Source organism: Oryctolagus cuniculus, chromosome 5 (assembly GCF_051225735.1).
Source record: "Oryctolagus cuniculus isolate XC-2025 breed Fujian yellow rabbit chromosome 5, ASM5122573v1, whole genome shotgun sequence".
NCBI lineage: Eukaryota > Metazoa > Chordata > Mammalia > Lagomorpha > Leporidae > Oryctolagus > Oryctolagus cuniculus.
In genome coordinates, this window is record NC_142871.1 from 21,549,705 (window position 1) to 21,568,192 (window position 18,488).

Here is an 18,488-nt window from a genome sequence, read left to right on the forward strand (position 1 = left end):
ATAAATAGAAAACAGAAGCCTCCTGTCATAAACCCTCAACTTCTTCCTCCCAAATCTGTTCACCCACCAACATCTCTACCCACTCCCCTATGAACTGTGCTCCCCTACTAGAATGGAGGAGGCGTTGTGCCTTCTGGGTTGGACTGATCCCTCCGGATGGGCCGGAAATCCTGCTCTTCTCCCCTTCTCAGGAAATGCATACTGCTCTTGCTGTCATCCCAATCATCACTAAAACACTAAACTCTTCCTCATTAAATTATAGTCTGTGCCCCATACTATTCCCTTTTAGCTTCCACTTGTGTAGCTCTCCTGTTCTTCAAGTCCAAACTTCTCAGAGTTGGCCATACTTTATTTTACTTTCATTTTAATTTTAATCTTCTTTGTGATGTGTGTTACAGCCACCAATCTTCAGCACCCAGTGACCTCCATAGCACAGTCTGATGGAGATATTTAAGTTACCACAGGTCATACGTGACCCAGGCAATCTCTGATTCTTGTAACAATTTTTTCCTTTGACTTCACTGCTAATTTTCTCTACTTTTGTTTCCCTTGTTTTTCTGGTTACTTCTTCACAGCACATAATTTTGTACTTAACTCTCAGATGTTTAGCTTCTTCCAAGCTCAGTATCAACCTCCCCAGCCATCTCATTTTATGCTTTCTGCTCAGGAAATATCATGAATGGTTTTATTTAGCATGCATTTGCCAATGACTTCCAAATACATATCACCAGTCTCTGACTTAATATAAAAAAATTCATTGAGTTGTCTTATAAATGACCAAATCCAGTATATTCACAATATTTTTTCTCTCTCTTAATACCTACCACTGTCTATCTCCTTTGCAACTCAGAATTCTACAATACGTCTTTGCTAAGTCTTGCCAGTTTTTATTCCTTAGCTATCTCTCAAATCATTCACTTACCTGCATCTCCAATATGGCTACACTATTCCCACATTCCCAAGTCCTGTCATCTTAAATAAACTGAGCTTACATGACTAAAATGCTTTTTTTATATCCACTCACATCACTGACCCACTCCCCCTCCCTAAAGTTTTTCCTTTTCAGTGATGCCAGTGTGACCTTTTACAAATCAGTTAATCTACTCTATGGACTAAATGGACCTAATTGATATCTACAGAACATTTCTTCCTACAGCTGTAGATTACAACTTCATTTCATCAATGCAGGGAATTTTCTTTAGGTTGGACAATATGCTAGATGATAAATCAAGTCTCACCAATTTGAAAAATATTAAAATCACACCATATATTTTTTTCTGAATACAATGAATGAAACTGGAAATATAAACTTATGAAAATCTAAAAAATTTGCTAATGCATGGAGATTGAACAACATGCTCCTAAATGAATGGTGGCCATGGAAGAAATTAGAAGGGAAATTAAAAAAAAATCTTAAAAATGAATGAAGATGACAACACAACATATCAAAGCTTATGGGATATAGCAAAAGCAGTGTTAAGAGGTAGGTTTATAGCAATTAGTACCTACATCAATTAATTGGGAAAGCATCAAATAATTGTTCTAACAATGCATCTCAAGGACCTAGAAAATCAAGAACCAGTCAAACCCAAAATGAGTAAGAGGAAACAAATAATAAAATTAGAAAATAAACAAACAAAATTGAAACAAAACAATGATACAAAAATCAGTGATATGAAGCGCTGGATTTTTGGAAGAATACAAAAAATTGAGGCACCACTGGCCCACCTAACAAAACACAGGGGGAAGGGGTTGGGAGACCTAAATCAACAAAATCTGATGAAAAAGGAGATGTTACAATGGATACCATAGAAATAAAAGGAATAATCAGGAATCACTATAAACAGTTATATGCCAACAAACTAGAAAATAGAGAAAAAGTGAATAGATTTTTGGCCACATGCCATCTATAAAAATTAAGTCACAAGATATAGAAAACTTAAATAGACCAATAAACAAGATGGAGATTGAATCAGCAATAAAGATCCTCCCAATAAAGTCCAGGATGGCTTCTCTTCTGAATTCTGCCAGGCCTTTAAAGAAAAACTCATTCCAGGGCCAGTGCTGTGGCCTAGTAGGCTAAGCCTCCACCAGTGATGCCAGCATCCCATATGGGTGCTGGTTCATGTCCTGGCTGCTCCTCTTCTGATTCAGCTCTCTTCTATGGCCTAAGATAGCAGTAGAAAATGGCCCAAATGCTTGGGCACCTGCACCTGTGTGGAAGACCTGGAAGAAGCTCCTGGCTCCTGACTTTAGATTGACTTAGTTTGGACTGTTGAGGCCAGTTGGGGAGTGAACCTATGAATGGAGGTCTTTCTCTCTCCCCACCCCTGCCCTGTAAATCTACCTCTCAAATAAATAAATAAAATCTTTTAAAAACTAATTTCAGTACTTCTCAAACTATTCAAAATATTTGAAAGGGTAAGAATCCTCCAAACTTGTTCTATGAGGTCAGCATCACCTTAATTCTAAAACCAGAAAAAGATACAACAAAGAAGGAAAACTATGGTGAACATAGACATAAAACCCTCAACAAAATACTAGTTCATTGAATTCAACAACATATCAGGAAGATAATTCATGTGGCCCAGGTGGGGTTTATCCTTGGTATGCAGGGATGTTTTAACATGTAAATAAATAACTATGATATATCACATTGACAAAATGAAGAATAAAACTATATGATTATCTCAATAGATGCAATGAAAGCATTTGGTAAAATACAACATCCTTTCTTGATAAAAGTCTTCAGCAAATTGGGCAGAGAAGCAACATTCCTCAACACAATCAAGGCAATATAAGACAACACCACAACCACCACCATATTGAATGGGAAAAAGTTGGAAGCATCTCCAATGGCATCCAAACTGGGATGACCACTTTCACTATTGCTATTCAGTATAGTTCTGGAAGTTGTAGCCAGAGACATTAGCCAAGAAAAATATATCAAAGTTATACAAATAGGAAATGAGGAAGTCAAATTATCCCAGTTTGCAGATGACACGATCCTATATCTGGATTCCAAAAGACTCCACTAATAGACTATTGGAATTCATAAGAGAGTTTGATGAAGTTGCAAAATATAAAATCAAGATACAAAAATCAATAACTCTTATATTCAGAAACAATGCCATGACTGAGAAAGAACTTGTAAGATCAATAACACACAAGCTATAAAAATCTAAATATTTGGAATAATGTTTAAGATTTATTTATTTATTTGAAAGGCAGGATTTATAGAGAGGAGAGACACAGAGAAAGGGATTTCCACCTGCTGGTTCACTCCTTAAGTGGCAAAATGGCTGGAGCAGGGCCAGTCAGAGCTTCTTCTGGGTCTCCCACAAGGGTGGTAGCAGTCCAAGTATTTGGGCCGTCTTCCACAGCTTTCCTAGCCACATTAGCAGTGACCTGGATTGGAAGTGGCACAGCAGCAATTTGAACCAACACCCATAGAGGAAGATGGCAATGTAGGTAGCATTTTTACCTATTACACCACAATGCCGCAAAAATTTAATCAAATATGTGAAAGATCTGTACAAAAAAAATTAAAAAACCTTTAAGAAAATAGCAGAAGAAGACACAAAAAATGGAAGAATCTTCCATGTTTGTTGATTGGAAGAAATAATATTATCAAAATATCCATACTACCCAAAGCAATTTACCGATTCAATGTGATCCCAACCAAAATACAAAGGCCATTCTTCTCCATTCTAAAAAAAAATGCTAAAATTCATATGGAATCACAAGGGACTCCAAATAGTAAAACAATCATAAAGAACAAAAATGATACCAGGCTTCAAGGCATAGTACAGAGCAGTTATAATCAAAACAGCCTGGTACTGGCACAAAAATGGACATGTAGACCAAAGGAACAGAAGAGAAATCACAGGAATTAATCTACAAATCTACTACTAACCAATTTTTGTCAAACAAGCTAAAAATTAATATCTAGAAAAAGGAGTCTCTTCAACACATAGTGTTGGAAAAATTGGGTCTATGCAAGTAGACGTATGAAACAAGTCCCCCACCTAACACCTTACACAAAAATAAATTCATAATGGTTCAAGAATATAAATCTATGACCCAATACCATCAAATTACTAGAAGAAACCATCAGGGAAACTTTGCGACAAAATGGCATAGGAAAAGACATCTTGAAAAAGACCCCAGAAGCACAGACAATAAAAGGAGAAAAAACTTCTGCATTGCAAAGGAAACACTCGATAAAGTGAAGAGGCAACCAACAGAATGGGAGAAGATATTTTCAAATTATGTAACTAATAAGGGATTAGAATCCAAGTTCTATAGAACTCAAGAAACTCAACAATAACAAAACAATCCAGTTAAGAAATGGGGCAAAGGATATGAACAGGCATTTTTCAAAGGATGAAGTACAGATGACCAACAGACATAGGAAAAGATGCTCATGATCACAAGTCATCAAGGAAATGCAAATAAAAACCACAATGATGTTTTACTCCACCCCAGTTATATTAGCTATCACACAAAAATTAAAAAAAAAATAATTAATTAAATTCTGGGGAGGATGTGAGGAAAAAAGTAACTTAATATGAACTAGTTTTCATTATGGAAGATAGTATGGAGATTTCTCAGGAATCTGAATATAAATCTACCACATGACCCAGCCATCCCACTCCTGGGAATTTACCTAATCAAAATGAAATCAGCATATGAAATAATTATTTGTACCCCTATGTTTCTTGCACCTCAATTCACAAAAGCTAAGATATGAAATCAACCCAGATGTCCATCAATTGATGACTGGATAAATAAAATATGATATGTATCTATGGAATACTTCTCAGCCATAAAAAAGAATGAAATCCTATCTTTTGTAACAAAATGGATGCAATTGGAACCATTATGCTATGTGAAATAAGTGCATCCCAAAAAGACAAATATCATGTTTTCTCTGACCTGTAGTGGTTAATATAGGAAACAAAATAATGAATAGGAACAACAGAAAAATTAAAAAAAAATTCTTAAAAATGCCTGTGTGTATTAATACTGCTGCAATATTGTTTTTAAAATGTTGTTTTATACTTTTCTCAAACCAATGGTCAAGAAGGTTATACTGCCATAATTTTAACTATTTCTGATTACTTTAAAATTTAATGTGCATGGATGAGATGGTAACCTTTCTATTCAACTATTGTTTATAGCCTTTGCCTATATTACCACAAAGTAGGGCCTTTTTGCTTTTTACTTGTTAAACTTATTTGATGAAGCGTTAAGCCTTTTATTATAATGTTAATTTAAAATATGCTATCTCAAAAACAAAAGAAGGAAGGATGAAAGAAATGTAGAAGGGAAGAAAGGAGAGAGAAAGGAATGGAGCGGGAAGCAGGAAGGGGATATCAGTACAGTCTTAAAATTGCATTTATGAGCTATGTTGTATCTTAAAACCAATTAAAAATAAAAAATTCCAAAAAAGAAAAAAAATAAGATCTTGATTCTACATTAAAATTTTATTAGCTATCCATAGCTCTTACAATAAAGATTGATAATCTTAGCACGGCCTAGAAGATTTTATCTGTTCACTTTCCTGCCTACTTTTCCAGACTCGCCTCAAGTCACTTGATCCTTTCACTTCCTGTGCTTCAGCAAAGGATATCATCTGCTATTGCCAATGCTTCCTCATCCCTCTGATTGTCTCATAATTTTTATCTCTAGTATTTCTTCTGCTTCTTGTGTTCCGTCCACAGTCCCCATCTTCTTATAGGTAATTCCATCTCAAAATTTCAATTCAACTTTCCCAAGGGAATTCTTCCTCCCTAGACTGGAGCATATTCCCCATATGAACTGCCACAGCTTCCTGAATTCCCTTCAAAGCCTATATTTTAGTATATGGTTACATGTTATTGTTAACATTAGTATCCTTATCACCAGCCTATAAGCTCCAGGAGGTGAGTTCCATAGTTGATTTTGTTTAGCAAGGTATCACCGGTATGTGGAGGACTATTTGGCTTTTAATCAATAAGTAGTATATTTGAATGAAAGAATAGATGGACGGATACATTTTAACTTGTGAGACATGAGAAAGGGCTCCTAGGAGGAAATTAATTTATCAAATACTGAGGGAAAGAAATTTAGTAAAGCTTCTTTGCTTTCTTTCTTAAACTGTTATACATTATAAAATTGCAGGAGAAGCCTTTGTAGACAAATATGTTGCAGTCTTTCATAATGCTATATTTTGTAGATAATCTGAAGGATTTATTTCTGTGCAGTATACTATGTTGAATACTGATAGTCAAGATCTTGATAAGGAATAATTCTAATAAAAATATACTGTAAAACATTGTAGATCCTATCAAAATGCAGAAAAACAGTTCTCTCTAGTAGTTTATTTTCACTTTAATATACAATCACATATATACATAGTTATGAGAGTTTAGAAAATAAAAAAATTCAACATATTTCTCAGTTTAAAAAGAATAATTTTATACTTTGTAAAATGACTTAAAATTACTTTTTCATCAGATTTTAAATTCTACCTTACAACAAATTATTGGCAATTCATAATCTGTGGTCATGTCACATTTCTTGAAAAAAAAAAAAGACTAACTGTTTTCCTTTGTTGTTTAATACATTCCATCTACATGTGAATATGAGAAGGATGCATTTATAGAAACCAAGAATTTGTTCCTTCCTATATTAATAATATATTAATTTTGTATCATCACAGTAGAGAATGAACCTTGATTTAAAATAAAGCAATATATGGAACCATAATTAAATATAGTAAGCATCATTATAAGTTCTAAAATCCTAGAAAGATCTTAATTACATGGCAGCTTTCATAATTCAGAATGGTAACAACAAGCAAGAATTCGGTTTAACAGTGATTGTAAGTCACTTATAGGCAATGCCCACATTGAGTAACGTTTTGATGTAAAATGCTTACCCTTTGGAAGTTTGTCACTTTTATCAGGGAGTTTTAGTGTTGTTGTGGAAGCTTCGGGTTTGAATTCCTTTGATTCTTTCAGTTCCTTCCCATCTTTCAGTTCTTTTCCATCCTTCCCCTCCTTCCCGGGTTCTTTCAGTTTGGTATCTATCACCGCTATCTTGCTTTCCGAGGTGGGCTCATCTGTCATCTTATACTCGGGCAATATTTCTTTCAAGAGCTCCCAAACTTTGTCTGTATATTTTGGGCTTAGAGAAAAGGCATCAACATTAATTTTGAAATGATGTATTTTTGATTACTTCAAATCAGAAATTACTGACAGAAAAATCAAATTGCTAGTTCTTAAGACAAATTTCAATCATGACTATAATTTTTAGATAAAAAGATAAGCATATATTCCTTTATTCAACACATTTTTACTCAGTGCCTACTGTATTCTGGGCTTTGCTAAATGACACAAAAGACCAAAATCTTTATCTCAAGGATTATTCAGTGTGGCAGAGGACCCAGGAGTGTTAACAAGCAAGGCAGAGAAAAAAAAAACAAAAACAAAAACAGGTTTTTGAGCATCTGTAATGTGGCAGGCACTTTCCATGAATTTGCATTTATGCAAAAAGTCTTCTCTTATTTGGCTTCTCTGTGTAATGTGACAGCCTCTCCTCCTTCAACTCTTCCCTGAAACTTCCGTAACATGAACCTTTCCTGGTTTTATTTCTACTACTATAGTGATTACTCCTTTGAAAACTTTCTTGTGCTCAATGTAGACAATTGAGGGATACTTTCCCAGAGTTCCCTGCTTTTTGGTCTTGTCACTGTACATCCTGCTTTGTCAGTGGGTCAACACAATTGTCTTTTGAGTTCACCTGTACATGGATGTAATCCCCAACTCATTAGCTCCAGCTCAGGCCTTATTCTTGATATTCAGACCTAGGTATTTAATCACCCAATAGACATCTGTCCAAAATTAAGCCCAACAATGAATAGATAAATAAAGAAAAATGTCTGGCTACCACTTTCTGCTTAACACTCAAGACAGAAAACTGAGAATGGCTAAGTGTCCCGATCTTTGCCTTGACCCTATATCCATTTACTGCAGGAGACCATATTTTCTCCATTCCTTACAACATGACTCTGCAAAAGTCCTCAGAACATCCTTCTGCCACAGTGTCACTGCCAGGCTGAGTTCTGCCATTTGCTGTACCACTGTGTAGTCTTCCAAAATCACCAATCTAATAAGTTCATCCTCCTGTCTAAGATAAATCAAGGGCCCTATGAGGTTTGTATGAAAATTACTTAGTGTGGCATGAAAGGCTTTTGATTCAGTGGCTCCTGTTTAGCTCTCTACTCCCATATCCATTTCTTCTTTTGGAACTTAATTGCACATAACCCAGTCATATAGAATCAGTAGCATTTTTAGGACTGCATGTCATTCTCTTCTGTTTCCTTCCTATACTTTTTCCTCTGAGTTGGCTTCTGCACCTCAATCAGCTGAATCAATTTCAACTAATCCTTTCTTATCAGTTCCAGTATTACTTTTGGGTGGGAGGCATTAATCTGTAACTTTCTTCACTGTTATCCCAAAAAATCTTTTACACACTTTTACTATAGTCTTTAAAATTATATTTTAAAATCCATTCAACACACATTTACACAGCATACATACTGTGGCCGTCATTCAGTATCATTGCTTTAAGCACTTAACGCATAGCACTGGACAAGACAAAAAGGATATCTAGTCTCATGGACCCTAACATCCAGTGGATGGATGCAACCAAGAAAGATACAGTGTGGAGGAAGGGGAGATAGATAGAGAAGAGAGAGATCTAGAGATCTAGAGATCTAGAGAGAGAGAGAGAGAGAGAGAGGGAGAGGGAGAGAGTGAGTTGTAGAGGGAAATAATAGACAGTGATAACTTCCACAATGAAAATGAAATAATGAAGTGTGGAATATGGCATAACTTGGGAAAGGAATGATTTAGCTGGGATGATCCAGAAGGCTTGTATGAGGAGCTGAGATTCAGGCTGAGACCTAAATGGTTTGATAAACTCAGCAAAGTGACTATCTGATGGGAGAGTGTCCCAGGCTGAAAAAGGGAAAGCTTATGTAAATATCCTAAGGGAGTTGTGTATATTTAAGCAACAGAAAGAAGAACCTGGTGGCCAGTGGATAGTTTTCAAATTGGAAATGAGGTCAAGGAAGTCGTTAGAGAATGAGCATGAGTCAGTGCAGATCTCTGAAGACCTGGGTACAGATTTTCAAAATTTCATTCAAGTGCAATGGTTAGCCACAGAAAACTTGAAAGCAAGGAAAGCAATATGATCTGTTACACTTTATTTTTAACATTTTATGTACTTACTTGAAAGCAGAGAGACAGAGAGAGAGAAAGAGGAAGAGAGAAAATATCCATGTGCCAATTCACTCTCCAGATGCCCACCACAGCTAGCCAGGACAGGACAGGATGAAGCCAGAGCCACAAACTCAATACAGGACTACCAAATTGGTGACAGGAACCCAAGTAACTGAGTCATCACTTGTTGTCTCTCCAGGTGCACAGTGACAGGAACCCAAGTAACTGAGTCATCACTTGTTGTCTCTCCAGGTGCACAGTAGCAGGAAGCTGCATCAGAAGCAGAGCCAGGCCTTGAAATAAGGCACTCTGATATGGGATATGGAAGTCACCAAATGATATCTAAACAGCTGCACTAGCTGCTCCTCTCTAATGCATATTTTAGAAAGTTATCCTGATTACCATGTAGAATATTATTTAAAAGACAGTAAATATACCCAGACGGACTATTGGTCAGGTGAGCAGTGATAGTGAGTTGATCTAGAATGGTGATAACACTGACATAAACAAATATATTCAGAATAAGTGGAGGGTGTACTGATGACTGAGCTTAGTGAGACAGTACATGACAAAAGTAGGGACACTGAGTGATAAATGATGACTCCCAGTTTTTTCTGTAGCTGTAATAACGAGGTGGATGGTGGTACAGGTACTGAGATGAGTCATTCTAGGAAAGATATGGGCTTGGAAAGTTGAGAATGAAGAGTTCCTTTCTGAATATTTTGAGTTGGAGACACATTTCTGACATCAACATGGCTATGTAGTTTAGGCAGCTGGGTATAATTCTGAAGTTCAACAATGGTGACCAGATGTGTAGATAAAATATTGGCAGATACCTTGTCTTTAAAGTCATGAGACAGTAACCCTGTTACAAACCATCATTTAATGGTTGAGAAACTATCCATGAAGGCTGAAAAAGAATAGCAAATAAGATAAGAACCTAGAGAATGTGGAAGTCAAGTGAATCAAGTGTTGAAGAAGGATGGAGTTATCAAGTAGGTCAAATACTAGGATGTCAAGTACATAGGGCAAGAGAAAGCAGCACTGGATTTGACAAGGTTGAGGCCTTCAGGAAAGTTGTTTCACTGGTGTTGAAAGTAAAGATGAAGTTTCAGATGAAGAGACAAGGTGGTGTGAACCATTAGTGTAAATGGACCACTCATTCATTCATATTTGCTCTGAAGAAAAAAAAAACAAGATGAACTGGTAGCTTGAAAACAATCACTGGTTTCCTTATACATTTGTGATACGCTCAACTGCCTGAACTGTCTCTTACTAATTCTTGGATCTCCAGTATCTGGCAGAGAGTGGGCCTTTGGTATGTTTTATTTTTTTAAATTCTGTAATATCCCTACAACACAAATTTTTCAATATTATCTGATATTAAGGAACCATAAATCTTATGTATTCACACAACTCCCAAATGATATAGTTAGGATTCAAATAGGCCTTTCTGAGTCCATACCCATGTCGCTGCTTTTCCATCTACAATATAAAAAAGTTATGATATGAACAAGACATATGAAAATAATGAAGAATGAGAATATATACCTAAATGCAGAATTTGGCTTAAAGGTTGGGTGCAGAGTGCTATATTACAGGTTGACGGACCACACATCAGAGAAATATGCTGACAGAAAAGGCATCTCCCTATTTGACATTGTCTGACTTTTAATATCCACTAAGACATGGCATTGACTATGATTCTGTTATTAAAGAGAGATTTAGAAGAGATTCTGTTTTGATTTCAAAGGTAAGACTTTACTAATTGTGGGAAAATAAGAGGCAAGGTCAACAGTTACAAATTATAATTTGTAAGAATTGTCTCCCTATGACGCTCATGTGGGAGAGAAGGTAAGGAGATGTCTGTTGAAGTTACCTGGAGACATATCTTCACCTTAACTGATGTTCAGATTTAAAGAAATTGGTAAATACAAGTCTGAAGAATTACTCTCCTTTACCTCCACAAAACCATCGAAATGCCTGGCTGATTTTTCTATATACTCTAATTCTTCTTAGTAATAGGAATATTGCACTCTTGAGCATACCAAGAGCCTCTGTTGATATTGTTCTCCTGACTCCAATGCCTGTGTACTTCCTTTACAGCAAACCAAACATAGTCAAAATGAACAATGCAAATCAAGTCAGCTTTATCCATGAAGCCTTTCCTTGCCCTGCCTCAATACCATTGATAATGGTGGTGGCTTCAATTTTTCAACTTAAACATTTCTGATCACTTACATACTATTTCATCATTTTTTATTTAAAATTAATTATGGGTAAACATGAGTTAACTTTTAAATTTAACAGTGTAGTAATAATTTAAAATGATTGTAATGATGTGGCAGAAGAATCATGAAAAATTTTACAAATCATGAAATATCAGTTTAAATTATGAATCTTTTATATTCTAGACAATCTGGATAAGGCTCACTTATTCTTTTTTATGTCTTGCCCTTATTTTCAAATTTCAACTATCATAAATATTTCTAAGTATTATTAAATAATTTAGTAAACTAATCAGAGATGGTAGGGAAACTTTCAGAAGTTATGTCTCTACCATACACTAACTTAGCTATCTTTTCTGACACTCTTACCCACTTAATCTTCAAAACAATGCAGTGTAGATTAAATTCTCCCTCATTTTGTAGATGAGAAAACTGCAGTTAGAGATGTTACAATATTTACAAAATTCATAAAGCTTGAATTTGAAAATAACCAAGTCCAGCTCTACACTTCTTGATTTTAAAGATTTGTTCATTTATTATTCATTTATTTGAAAGGAAAAGTTAGAGAGAGATGGAGAGTGAGAGAAAGAGATCTAGCCCTATACTTCTGACTCCAAAGCACAAGTGTTTTCCCTTTGTCGCTTTTGTAGACATGTCATAAGCAACTATAAATTCATGCACATTGATTGAACTGCTAAGATCCCTCTATTTCTAAATTATAACTTATTAAAAACGGTCTTATAATTATGAAAGCATGAGCATGTTCCAACTTTCATGTATAGTTTTACTATATGACTCCAGCAAAAGAAAACTCACAAATTTTAAATTACTGATTTTCTGCTTGTTAATTTTTCTGTTCTCTCTCTTTTTTTTTTTTTTTACTGTTCTCTGACTTTTGATGATTTCACATCTCTGATATTGCTTCTGACTACCGCACAAGGAAAATTAATGTGCAATTATAAACATTCCATCAACTCTAATGATAAAAATGTAGAGAAGTTCATACTTAAAAAAAAATCCTATTATCTCTCTGACTTTCTCATTAACATGCCTACACTATACAGGCAGTCTCTTAGATATCAGAAAAGGGTGTCATCATGCCCTTTCCTTAAGATACAAAGGCAAGATCCTTTCTCCTGCAGATAAGTTGTCCTCTGAGAAAGGTAACTACCCTTCAATATTTTCCCTGCAAATATTTCTATTTTAACCAAACAGCAGCTAGTCTATCTTGCTGAAAATATGAGTTTGATGGTGGATTCGAAATTACTAGGGTCTATCTTCAATCTCCTATAAAATCTACCTACCGTGGCAAACTGTAACTTCCTACTATTACTCAAAGATCAGAGATGATCCAAGCTTGTAACTTTACTTGAGGTTTGATCCATCTTGTAAAAAGCAGAATCTGAATGGATGCTACATTCAGATCTATTGTCATATTATTTAATATGTACCTTAACCTAACTGGTGTTCAACAATAAATGGTAATAAGATCAAACTCTGTCTACAACCTTCATGTATTAAAAAATTGTAAAATTTTATGTATTCTCTCCATTAAATCGTCTCTTTTTTTTTCTTACCTAGCAAGAACTATTTTTGGACATAAATAAATCATTATATGTCTAGAATCAGACTAGCAAGACAAATTTGCACAGCTTTTGGGGGATCTGAGCCTCTTTGAGCATCAGTTTCCTCATTTAAAATGATTTAGATCTGAATGATGGAGGTGTATGGATGCTTAAACAAGTTATCCCTTTTAGGACTGTGGTTTTAGTTAGAAATAATATATTAAAATACCTAGTGCATAATAGGTGTCTTATTAGGATTAGTTATTTCCTAACATGGGTGGCTACTTAAAAGCTACTTTTTGTTTTTTTTCTGTATTAAAATAAGCATAATAGCTGTATAATTCTTAAGGGAAATCTGTAAATATTTTATCATAATAAATATTAACACTGTTTTCATATTTGTGAAATAGATAATTAAGTATTAAATTCCTAGTATATGAAGGATTGTTGAATGGAAAGCAATAAGGAAGAAAGAGATGCAGGGAAGCCATCTACCTTCTTCTCTTTTTCCCAAAAGCAGGACATACATTTACAAAAAACCAAAGTCCTTCTGCCTACTCTCCCCTTGCCAGTGAGAACAAAGGTGCACTGTATCAGAGGACTTTGGACCATTATCTGCCCCAAGGTGGTGCTAGAGGAGTCTACATTAACACACTTTAAGAGCTAGACTTTATCTGACCTTGATTTCCCATCCCACAAGTTGCTACCTGTACAGATGCAAACTCCTCTTCCAGTTGTCTTGTCATATCTCTAAAAATTCACTGTACTTCCTTGAAATTGCTGTATAGAATTTAGATGCCATTTCTCTCAGAGCTATTCATTCTCTGGATATTTCCCACATAAAATATACATGGTAATCAACTTCTGTTTGTTTTTCTCTCTTTAATCTACCTTTGTTATAGGGGTCAGTTCCAGCCAAAAACCTATGGGAATTGTTCTTCCCCAGGCATAAGGAAACAGAATTTATCCTAAAATCCTCAAGGAATTTACCTCATTCCATAAAATGTTGTTCTCCCAAACTGTTTGTAAAACATGAACTTTCTTGACATTTTCTTAAAGACTAAGAATTGTTTTAAAGAACTCTTGGGAAGAAAGAAAAAATAGATATGAGCAACTTAATTTTCAAACCTACTGAACAGAAATGACTTCTGGCAACCACCCTGTGAGCGCATGAAAAACTGTGAATTCTCCCAGTTCTCTTCTCTCAGCTACATGGATACTAAAAAAAGAAAATACATAAGGATACCATTACCAACATTTGAAAACACAGAGATACATATAAGGAATATGAATTACAAATAAATAGTAGTATAATAGTAAATGTCAAGGTCACACTTATTTATTTCATAGAATAAGAAAATAGCATCTCAATGACCATAAAATTTTGTTGTTAAAACAGTTGAATAGCTTTGCTGATAAAATTTCATGTATGTTTAAAAGACAAGCTTATAAGCTTTATTTAAAAAAGCTCTAAAGTTAATATTAATGTAATATACATAAAACATCTTATTATGTTATGAAGCATGTAAATAGTACATAACCCATTTTATATATTCAATACATGATGATGTGTTTTTTTTAAAACAAAAATGTCTTTTGTCTTTCCAATTTTAGTAATGATTTTAAGATGCTTATAGTGCTGTGTAGTTTCATCCATGGCAGGTCAAGATGGGCATCAGAAATTCTTACTGAAATTCTTAGATAATTGCTTAGAAACTAGAAACATTTATTCTATCCAATACAATACAGTGGCCTTGCCATCTAAATATCATGCTAAATGAGGTTGTGATTAATCAAATACTGTTATTCTCATCTGGTGATTTTATTGGCTTTTTTTCTGAAGTGGTTAGTATATTTACAGTTATATGCAGAAATGCCATAACTCTTCTTACCTTGGTGATACAGCTTCAATTCAATGGTGGTGCTGACCAGTACACATGCTTTTCACTTCAGCAAAGGACAGTATTCTCTTAGCCACATACACTATTGTTTATAAGTGGCATTGGTTTGTTGCTTATGGATTATGTACTTCTACATACCTCAAAAATAAATATCTATTGGAATAGTTTGTGATCTAAGCTAAAGTGCTGTTTTTGGAATAACATTTATGAAATGATCTTGCAAACTCATAGAAATATAGCCCTTACTTTCTGTATCTCATCCTGATATCAAAATAAATACTATGCATTAACATTTCAAATACAGAAAACTAAACCTTGTATGAAAATAATCAGTCTATCTTATAAAATCTGAGAAGAATCTACAGAAAATATAAACTATACCATGGAAGACAGATTTCCACTAGAAATATTACACTTAGCAATGTCCTTTTTTTCTAAGCTGAAATTTTTTTCAAAATAACAATAAATCTATGACTCATGTTACAATTCTACTGAACTTTAGCTTTCAGAAAGAGAAAATTTCCCCTCTAATTCTCTGGGTCATGTAGCAGTGTTTCTCTGGTATTGTGGTTCAAACTCTCAGAACGGAAATTAGGTCCAAGAATTAGAAGCATTTTTGTCCCCAAATACACAGTTACCATCAAGATGAATCCTTAGTCGTATTCAGCTACCTGGAAAGATCTGGGTTGAATGTTTATAAAAGTTATTGACAGTATGATCTGAAAGCCAGGTGAAACAAATTTTCCATTGAAAAGTCAGCACTAATAGGAGAAAAGAAAGATAAGGAAGATGGCAGTAGGAGTGGCTGTTTTTGTTTTGTAGCCTTGCGAGAAACAAAGGAAGCTGAGCCAAAAGAAAATCCACACAAAGCAGAACTGGCTTCTGCCTTACATTGCTCTGCTTCTAGCCGAGGAGAGAGGGGGCTGAGCTTCCAGCCAAATGGCCGACATCATCGCTTACAGCACGGGGGTGTGTTCTGTTGAAGGCTGAGTTGTTATGACACATTGCAGGGGAGTATGAGTTCCAAGCCTGTGCAGTGTACAGGAGAATTCTCCCACTGAGCAATGATAGAGAGTTACCTGCATTTTCAACTCAAACCATTCTGCATATTTTGCGTATTTGTGTGGGAAACTGAACTGCTAGGAGCAGAATGCCTTTACTATCTATCTTTGGAAGCAGAATCTCAGAGAACATAACATAGAAGACATGTCTCATGTATGTTGGGTATACATGTCATGTAGGAATAGAAGACAGAAGTAGGATTTGCAAGAATATTGAAGGATATATATTTACAGTTTCATCATGAATGTATCAAAAGTGAACACAGTTACTGAAAGCATGAAAAGTACATGGACATCATTCAGCAGAGTTTAGATTATTAAGGGTAGAGAGTTATTGCTTCACATGTAGATCCTAAAACTTTAATTGGATCTTAGTCTAGGTCATTCAGCATTTAGTTGAACCAATGTTTTCCTCTTCAAAACAATGTCTTTCTCTTATTAAGCTGAAACATTATTTCTTATGATTCACTTTTCATTCACAATAAGTCAGCCTTAAGAGCAGAAAAATTGGTGAGTATACTTTTCTTGGGGAAATTTTGTCTTCTTGTTGACTAACCTATTATTTCATCAGTGACTTTATCACATTTATATTAGAACGTTTACATTGTTTTAAACAACCCTTATTATTTTATTTATTTTTAAATACAGCTATATGACATGGATATATAATGGTTGCTTGCCCTTCTTGCTTTTATATAAATAAGAGATAATTTTTCACCACTTACTCAACATTTGCAAGCTTAATAAGAGCTTTAGACAAAAGCATTGGCCAGAGTTCAAATTCATAGGTTGTAGCTGGAAGCAATAGATTGTTGTCTTCGTCAAAAGGCAGAAAATCATCGATAGTTATCTTCCTCCAGCAACCCTAAAATTAAGAATGATTGAATGGTGTTTTGTCTAATGTAATTATAACATTATATATATTATATCTACATTGATACCATCCTTATCAGAACTTGTAGCACATTCATAAGTGTCCCATTCTACACAAGGCAGTAAATTAAAATGTTTCAAATGGAAGCATCAAAGCATTATACAAGCAGGATAAGCTTGACCATAATTAGATAACTCTATATAGTCATAATACAAATTCTGCAAATATAACTAAGAATTAACATATATTCTAATATGTGTTCACCTACATTACACTTCCACTTCCCTTGTTACTGTTATTCCCAATTAAATATCTAATTTTTACCATGAATTGAATTAATCTTATTTAATAAAATCATTATATGTTTACTTGTATGCATATTATTTTATAATTCAAAGCATAAAATATATTATTACATTTATGATTATGAATTCAAATAAAAATTTTTCCCTTAGTTATACTTTCTAAGCATCATTATAAATTCATTCCTTTGTTAATAAATATTTTCAGCAAAAGTATCAAGCATTGTGAGCCCCAAGATCTGCATAACACACAGCCTATACCACTGACTTAACTCACAGTGTAGTGGGGGAGTAGCACATATTCAAACAATATGAAAAACCATATCCTCAAAGTACTCTCAAAGGAAAGCAGGACTATTTCCCTAGGGGGGTAGGCTCTAAGAAGATAACATTTGACTTGCAGATTCAAGGAACAGCAAAATTTCCCCAAATAAACAGGGCAATAAGATGAAAACTGGTTTCTTTATATGAAACTTACAGCTCTTAACTTTATATGATTTTACATAGTGGTCTTAGGTCCTCTTTTTTCTTCCTTAATTGATGATGGAAAGCAAGATAGACTTAAAGACACAGCTTGCCAGCACCCCTCACCACCACTTCTAACTTCAAATGACATGACCAAGAATTCACAGAGAAATAAGGCCTATCTAGAAGGACAATGCCTGGCTGACTCTACGAATCTGAGATATCTAGAAAAGGCAAATTTCCAGAGAGAGAAAGAGGTTACCACAGGCCTGGGGGAGAGAAGAATGGGGTAGTTGTTTAATGAGTACAGAAGAGGACATGCCTTGCCCTGGTGGCGTCTGTGGCAGGACTCTCATTTCTGCTCTCTTCCCTTGCAGTAATAAAGTAGAAGCTGACAGACCTTTATCAAGGGAATCACAAATAAGAGCAACAAATAATAGCACAGCAGAGCCATTCAATATGAATTTGGCATTTGAATCACAGCCCACAAAACTGAGCCAGGAATCTGGTCTAAAGAGCATGACCACCTGCTAGAATAGAAAATTAATTAGAGTCATAAAACTTAACATTAGGGACTGATGTTTGGCTCAGGGATAAAGGCACTGCTTGTGAAGCCTGCATCCTAGATGAAAGTGCTTGAGTTTAAATCCTGGCTCCACTTCTGATACCAGCTTCCTGCAAATACACACCATGGGAAGCAGCAGGTGATGTCCCAAGTTTTTAGGTCCCTGCCACCCACATGGAAAACTTGGACTAAGTTCTGGGCTCCTGGGTTAGGCTTGGCCCAATTCCAGCTGTTGTGCATGTTTGGGGATTGAAT

At 35.0% G+C, this 18,488-nt stretch overlaps 1 protein-coding gene across 3 annotated transcripts in view; it reads right to left on the reverse strand.

Moving 5' to 3' along the window:
* Positions 1-18,488, reverse strand: part of ADGB (androglobin) — a 217,516-nt gene that overhangs the window by 162,563 nt on the left and 36,465 nt on the right. For all 3 annotated transcript variants that reach the window (XM_089332586.1, XM_008263621.5, XM_008263619.5), the window contains exons 6-8: positions 16,753-16,892; positions 14,198-14,284; positions 6,926-7,173 (exon numbers count right to left, since the gene is read on the reverse strand). In XM_089332586.1, coding sequence (XP_089188712.1) covers positions 6,926-7,173; positions 14,198-14,284; positions 16,753-16,892 — 475 coding nt within the window. The remainder of the gene's footprint in view (positions 1-6,925; positions 7,174-14,197; positions 14,285-16,752; positions 16,893-18,488) is intronic.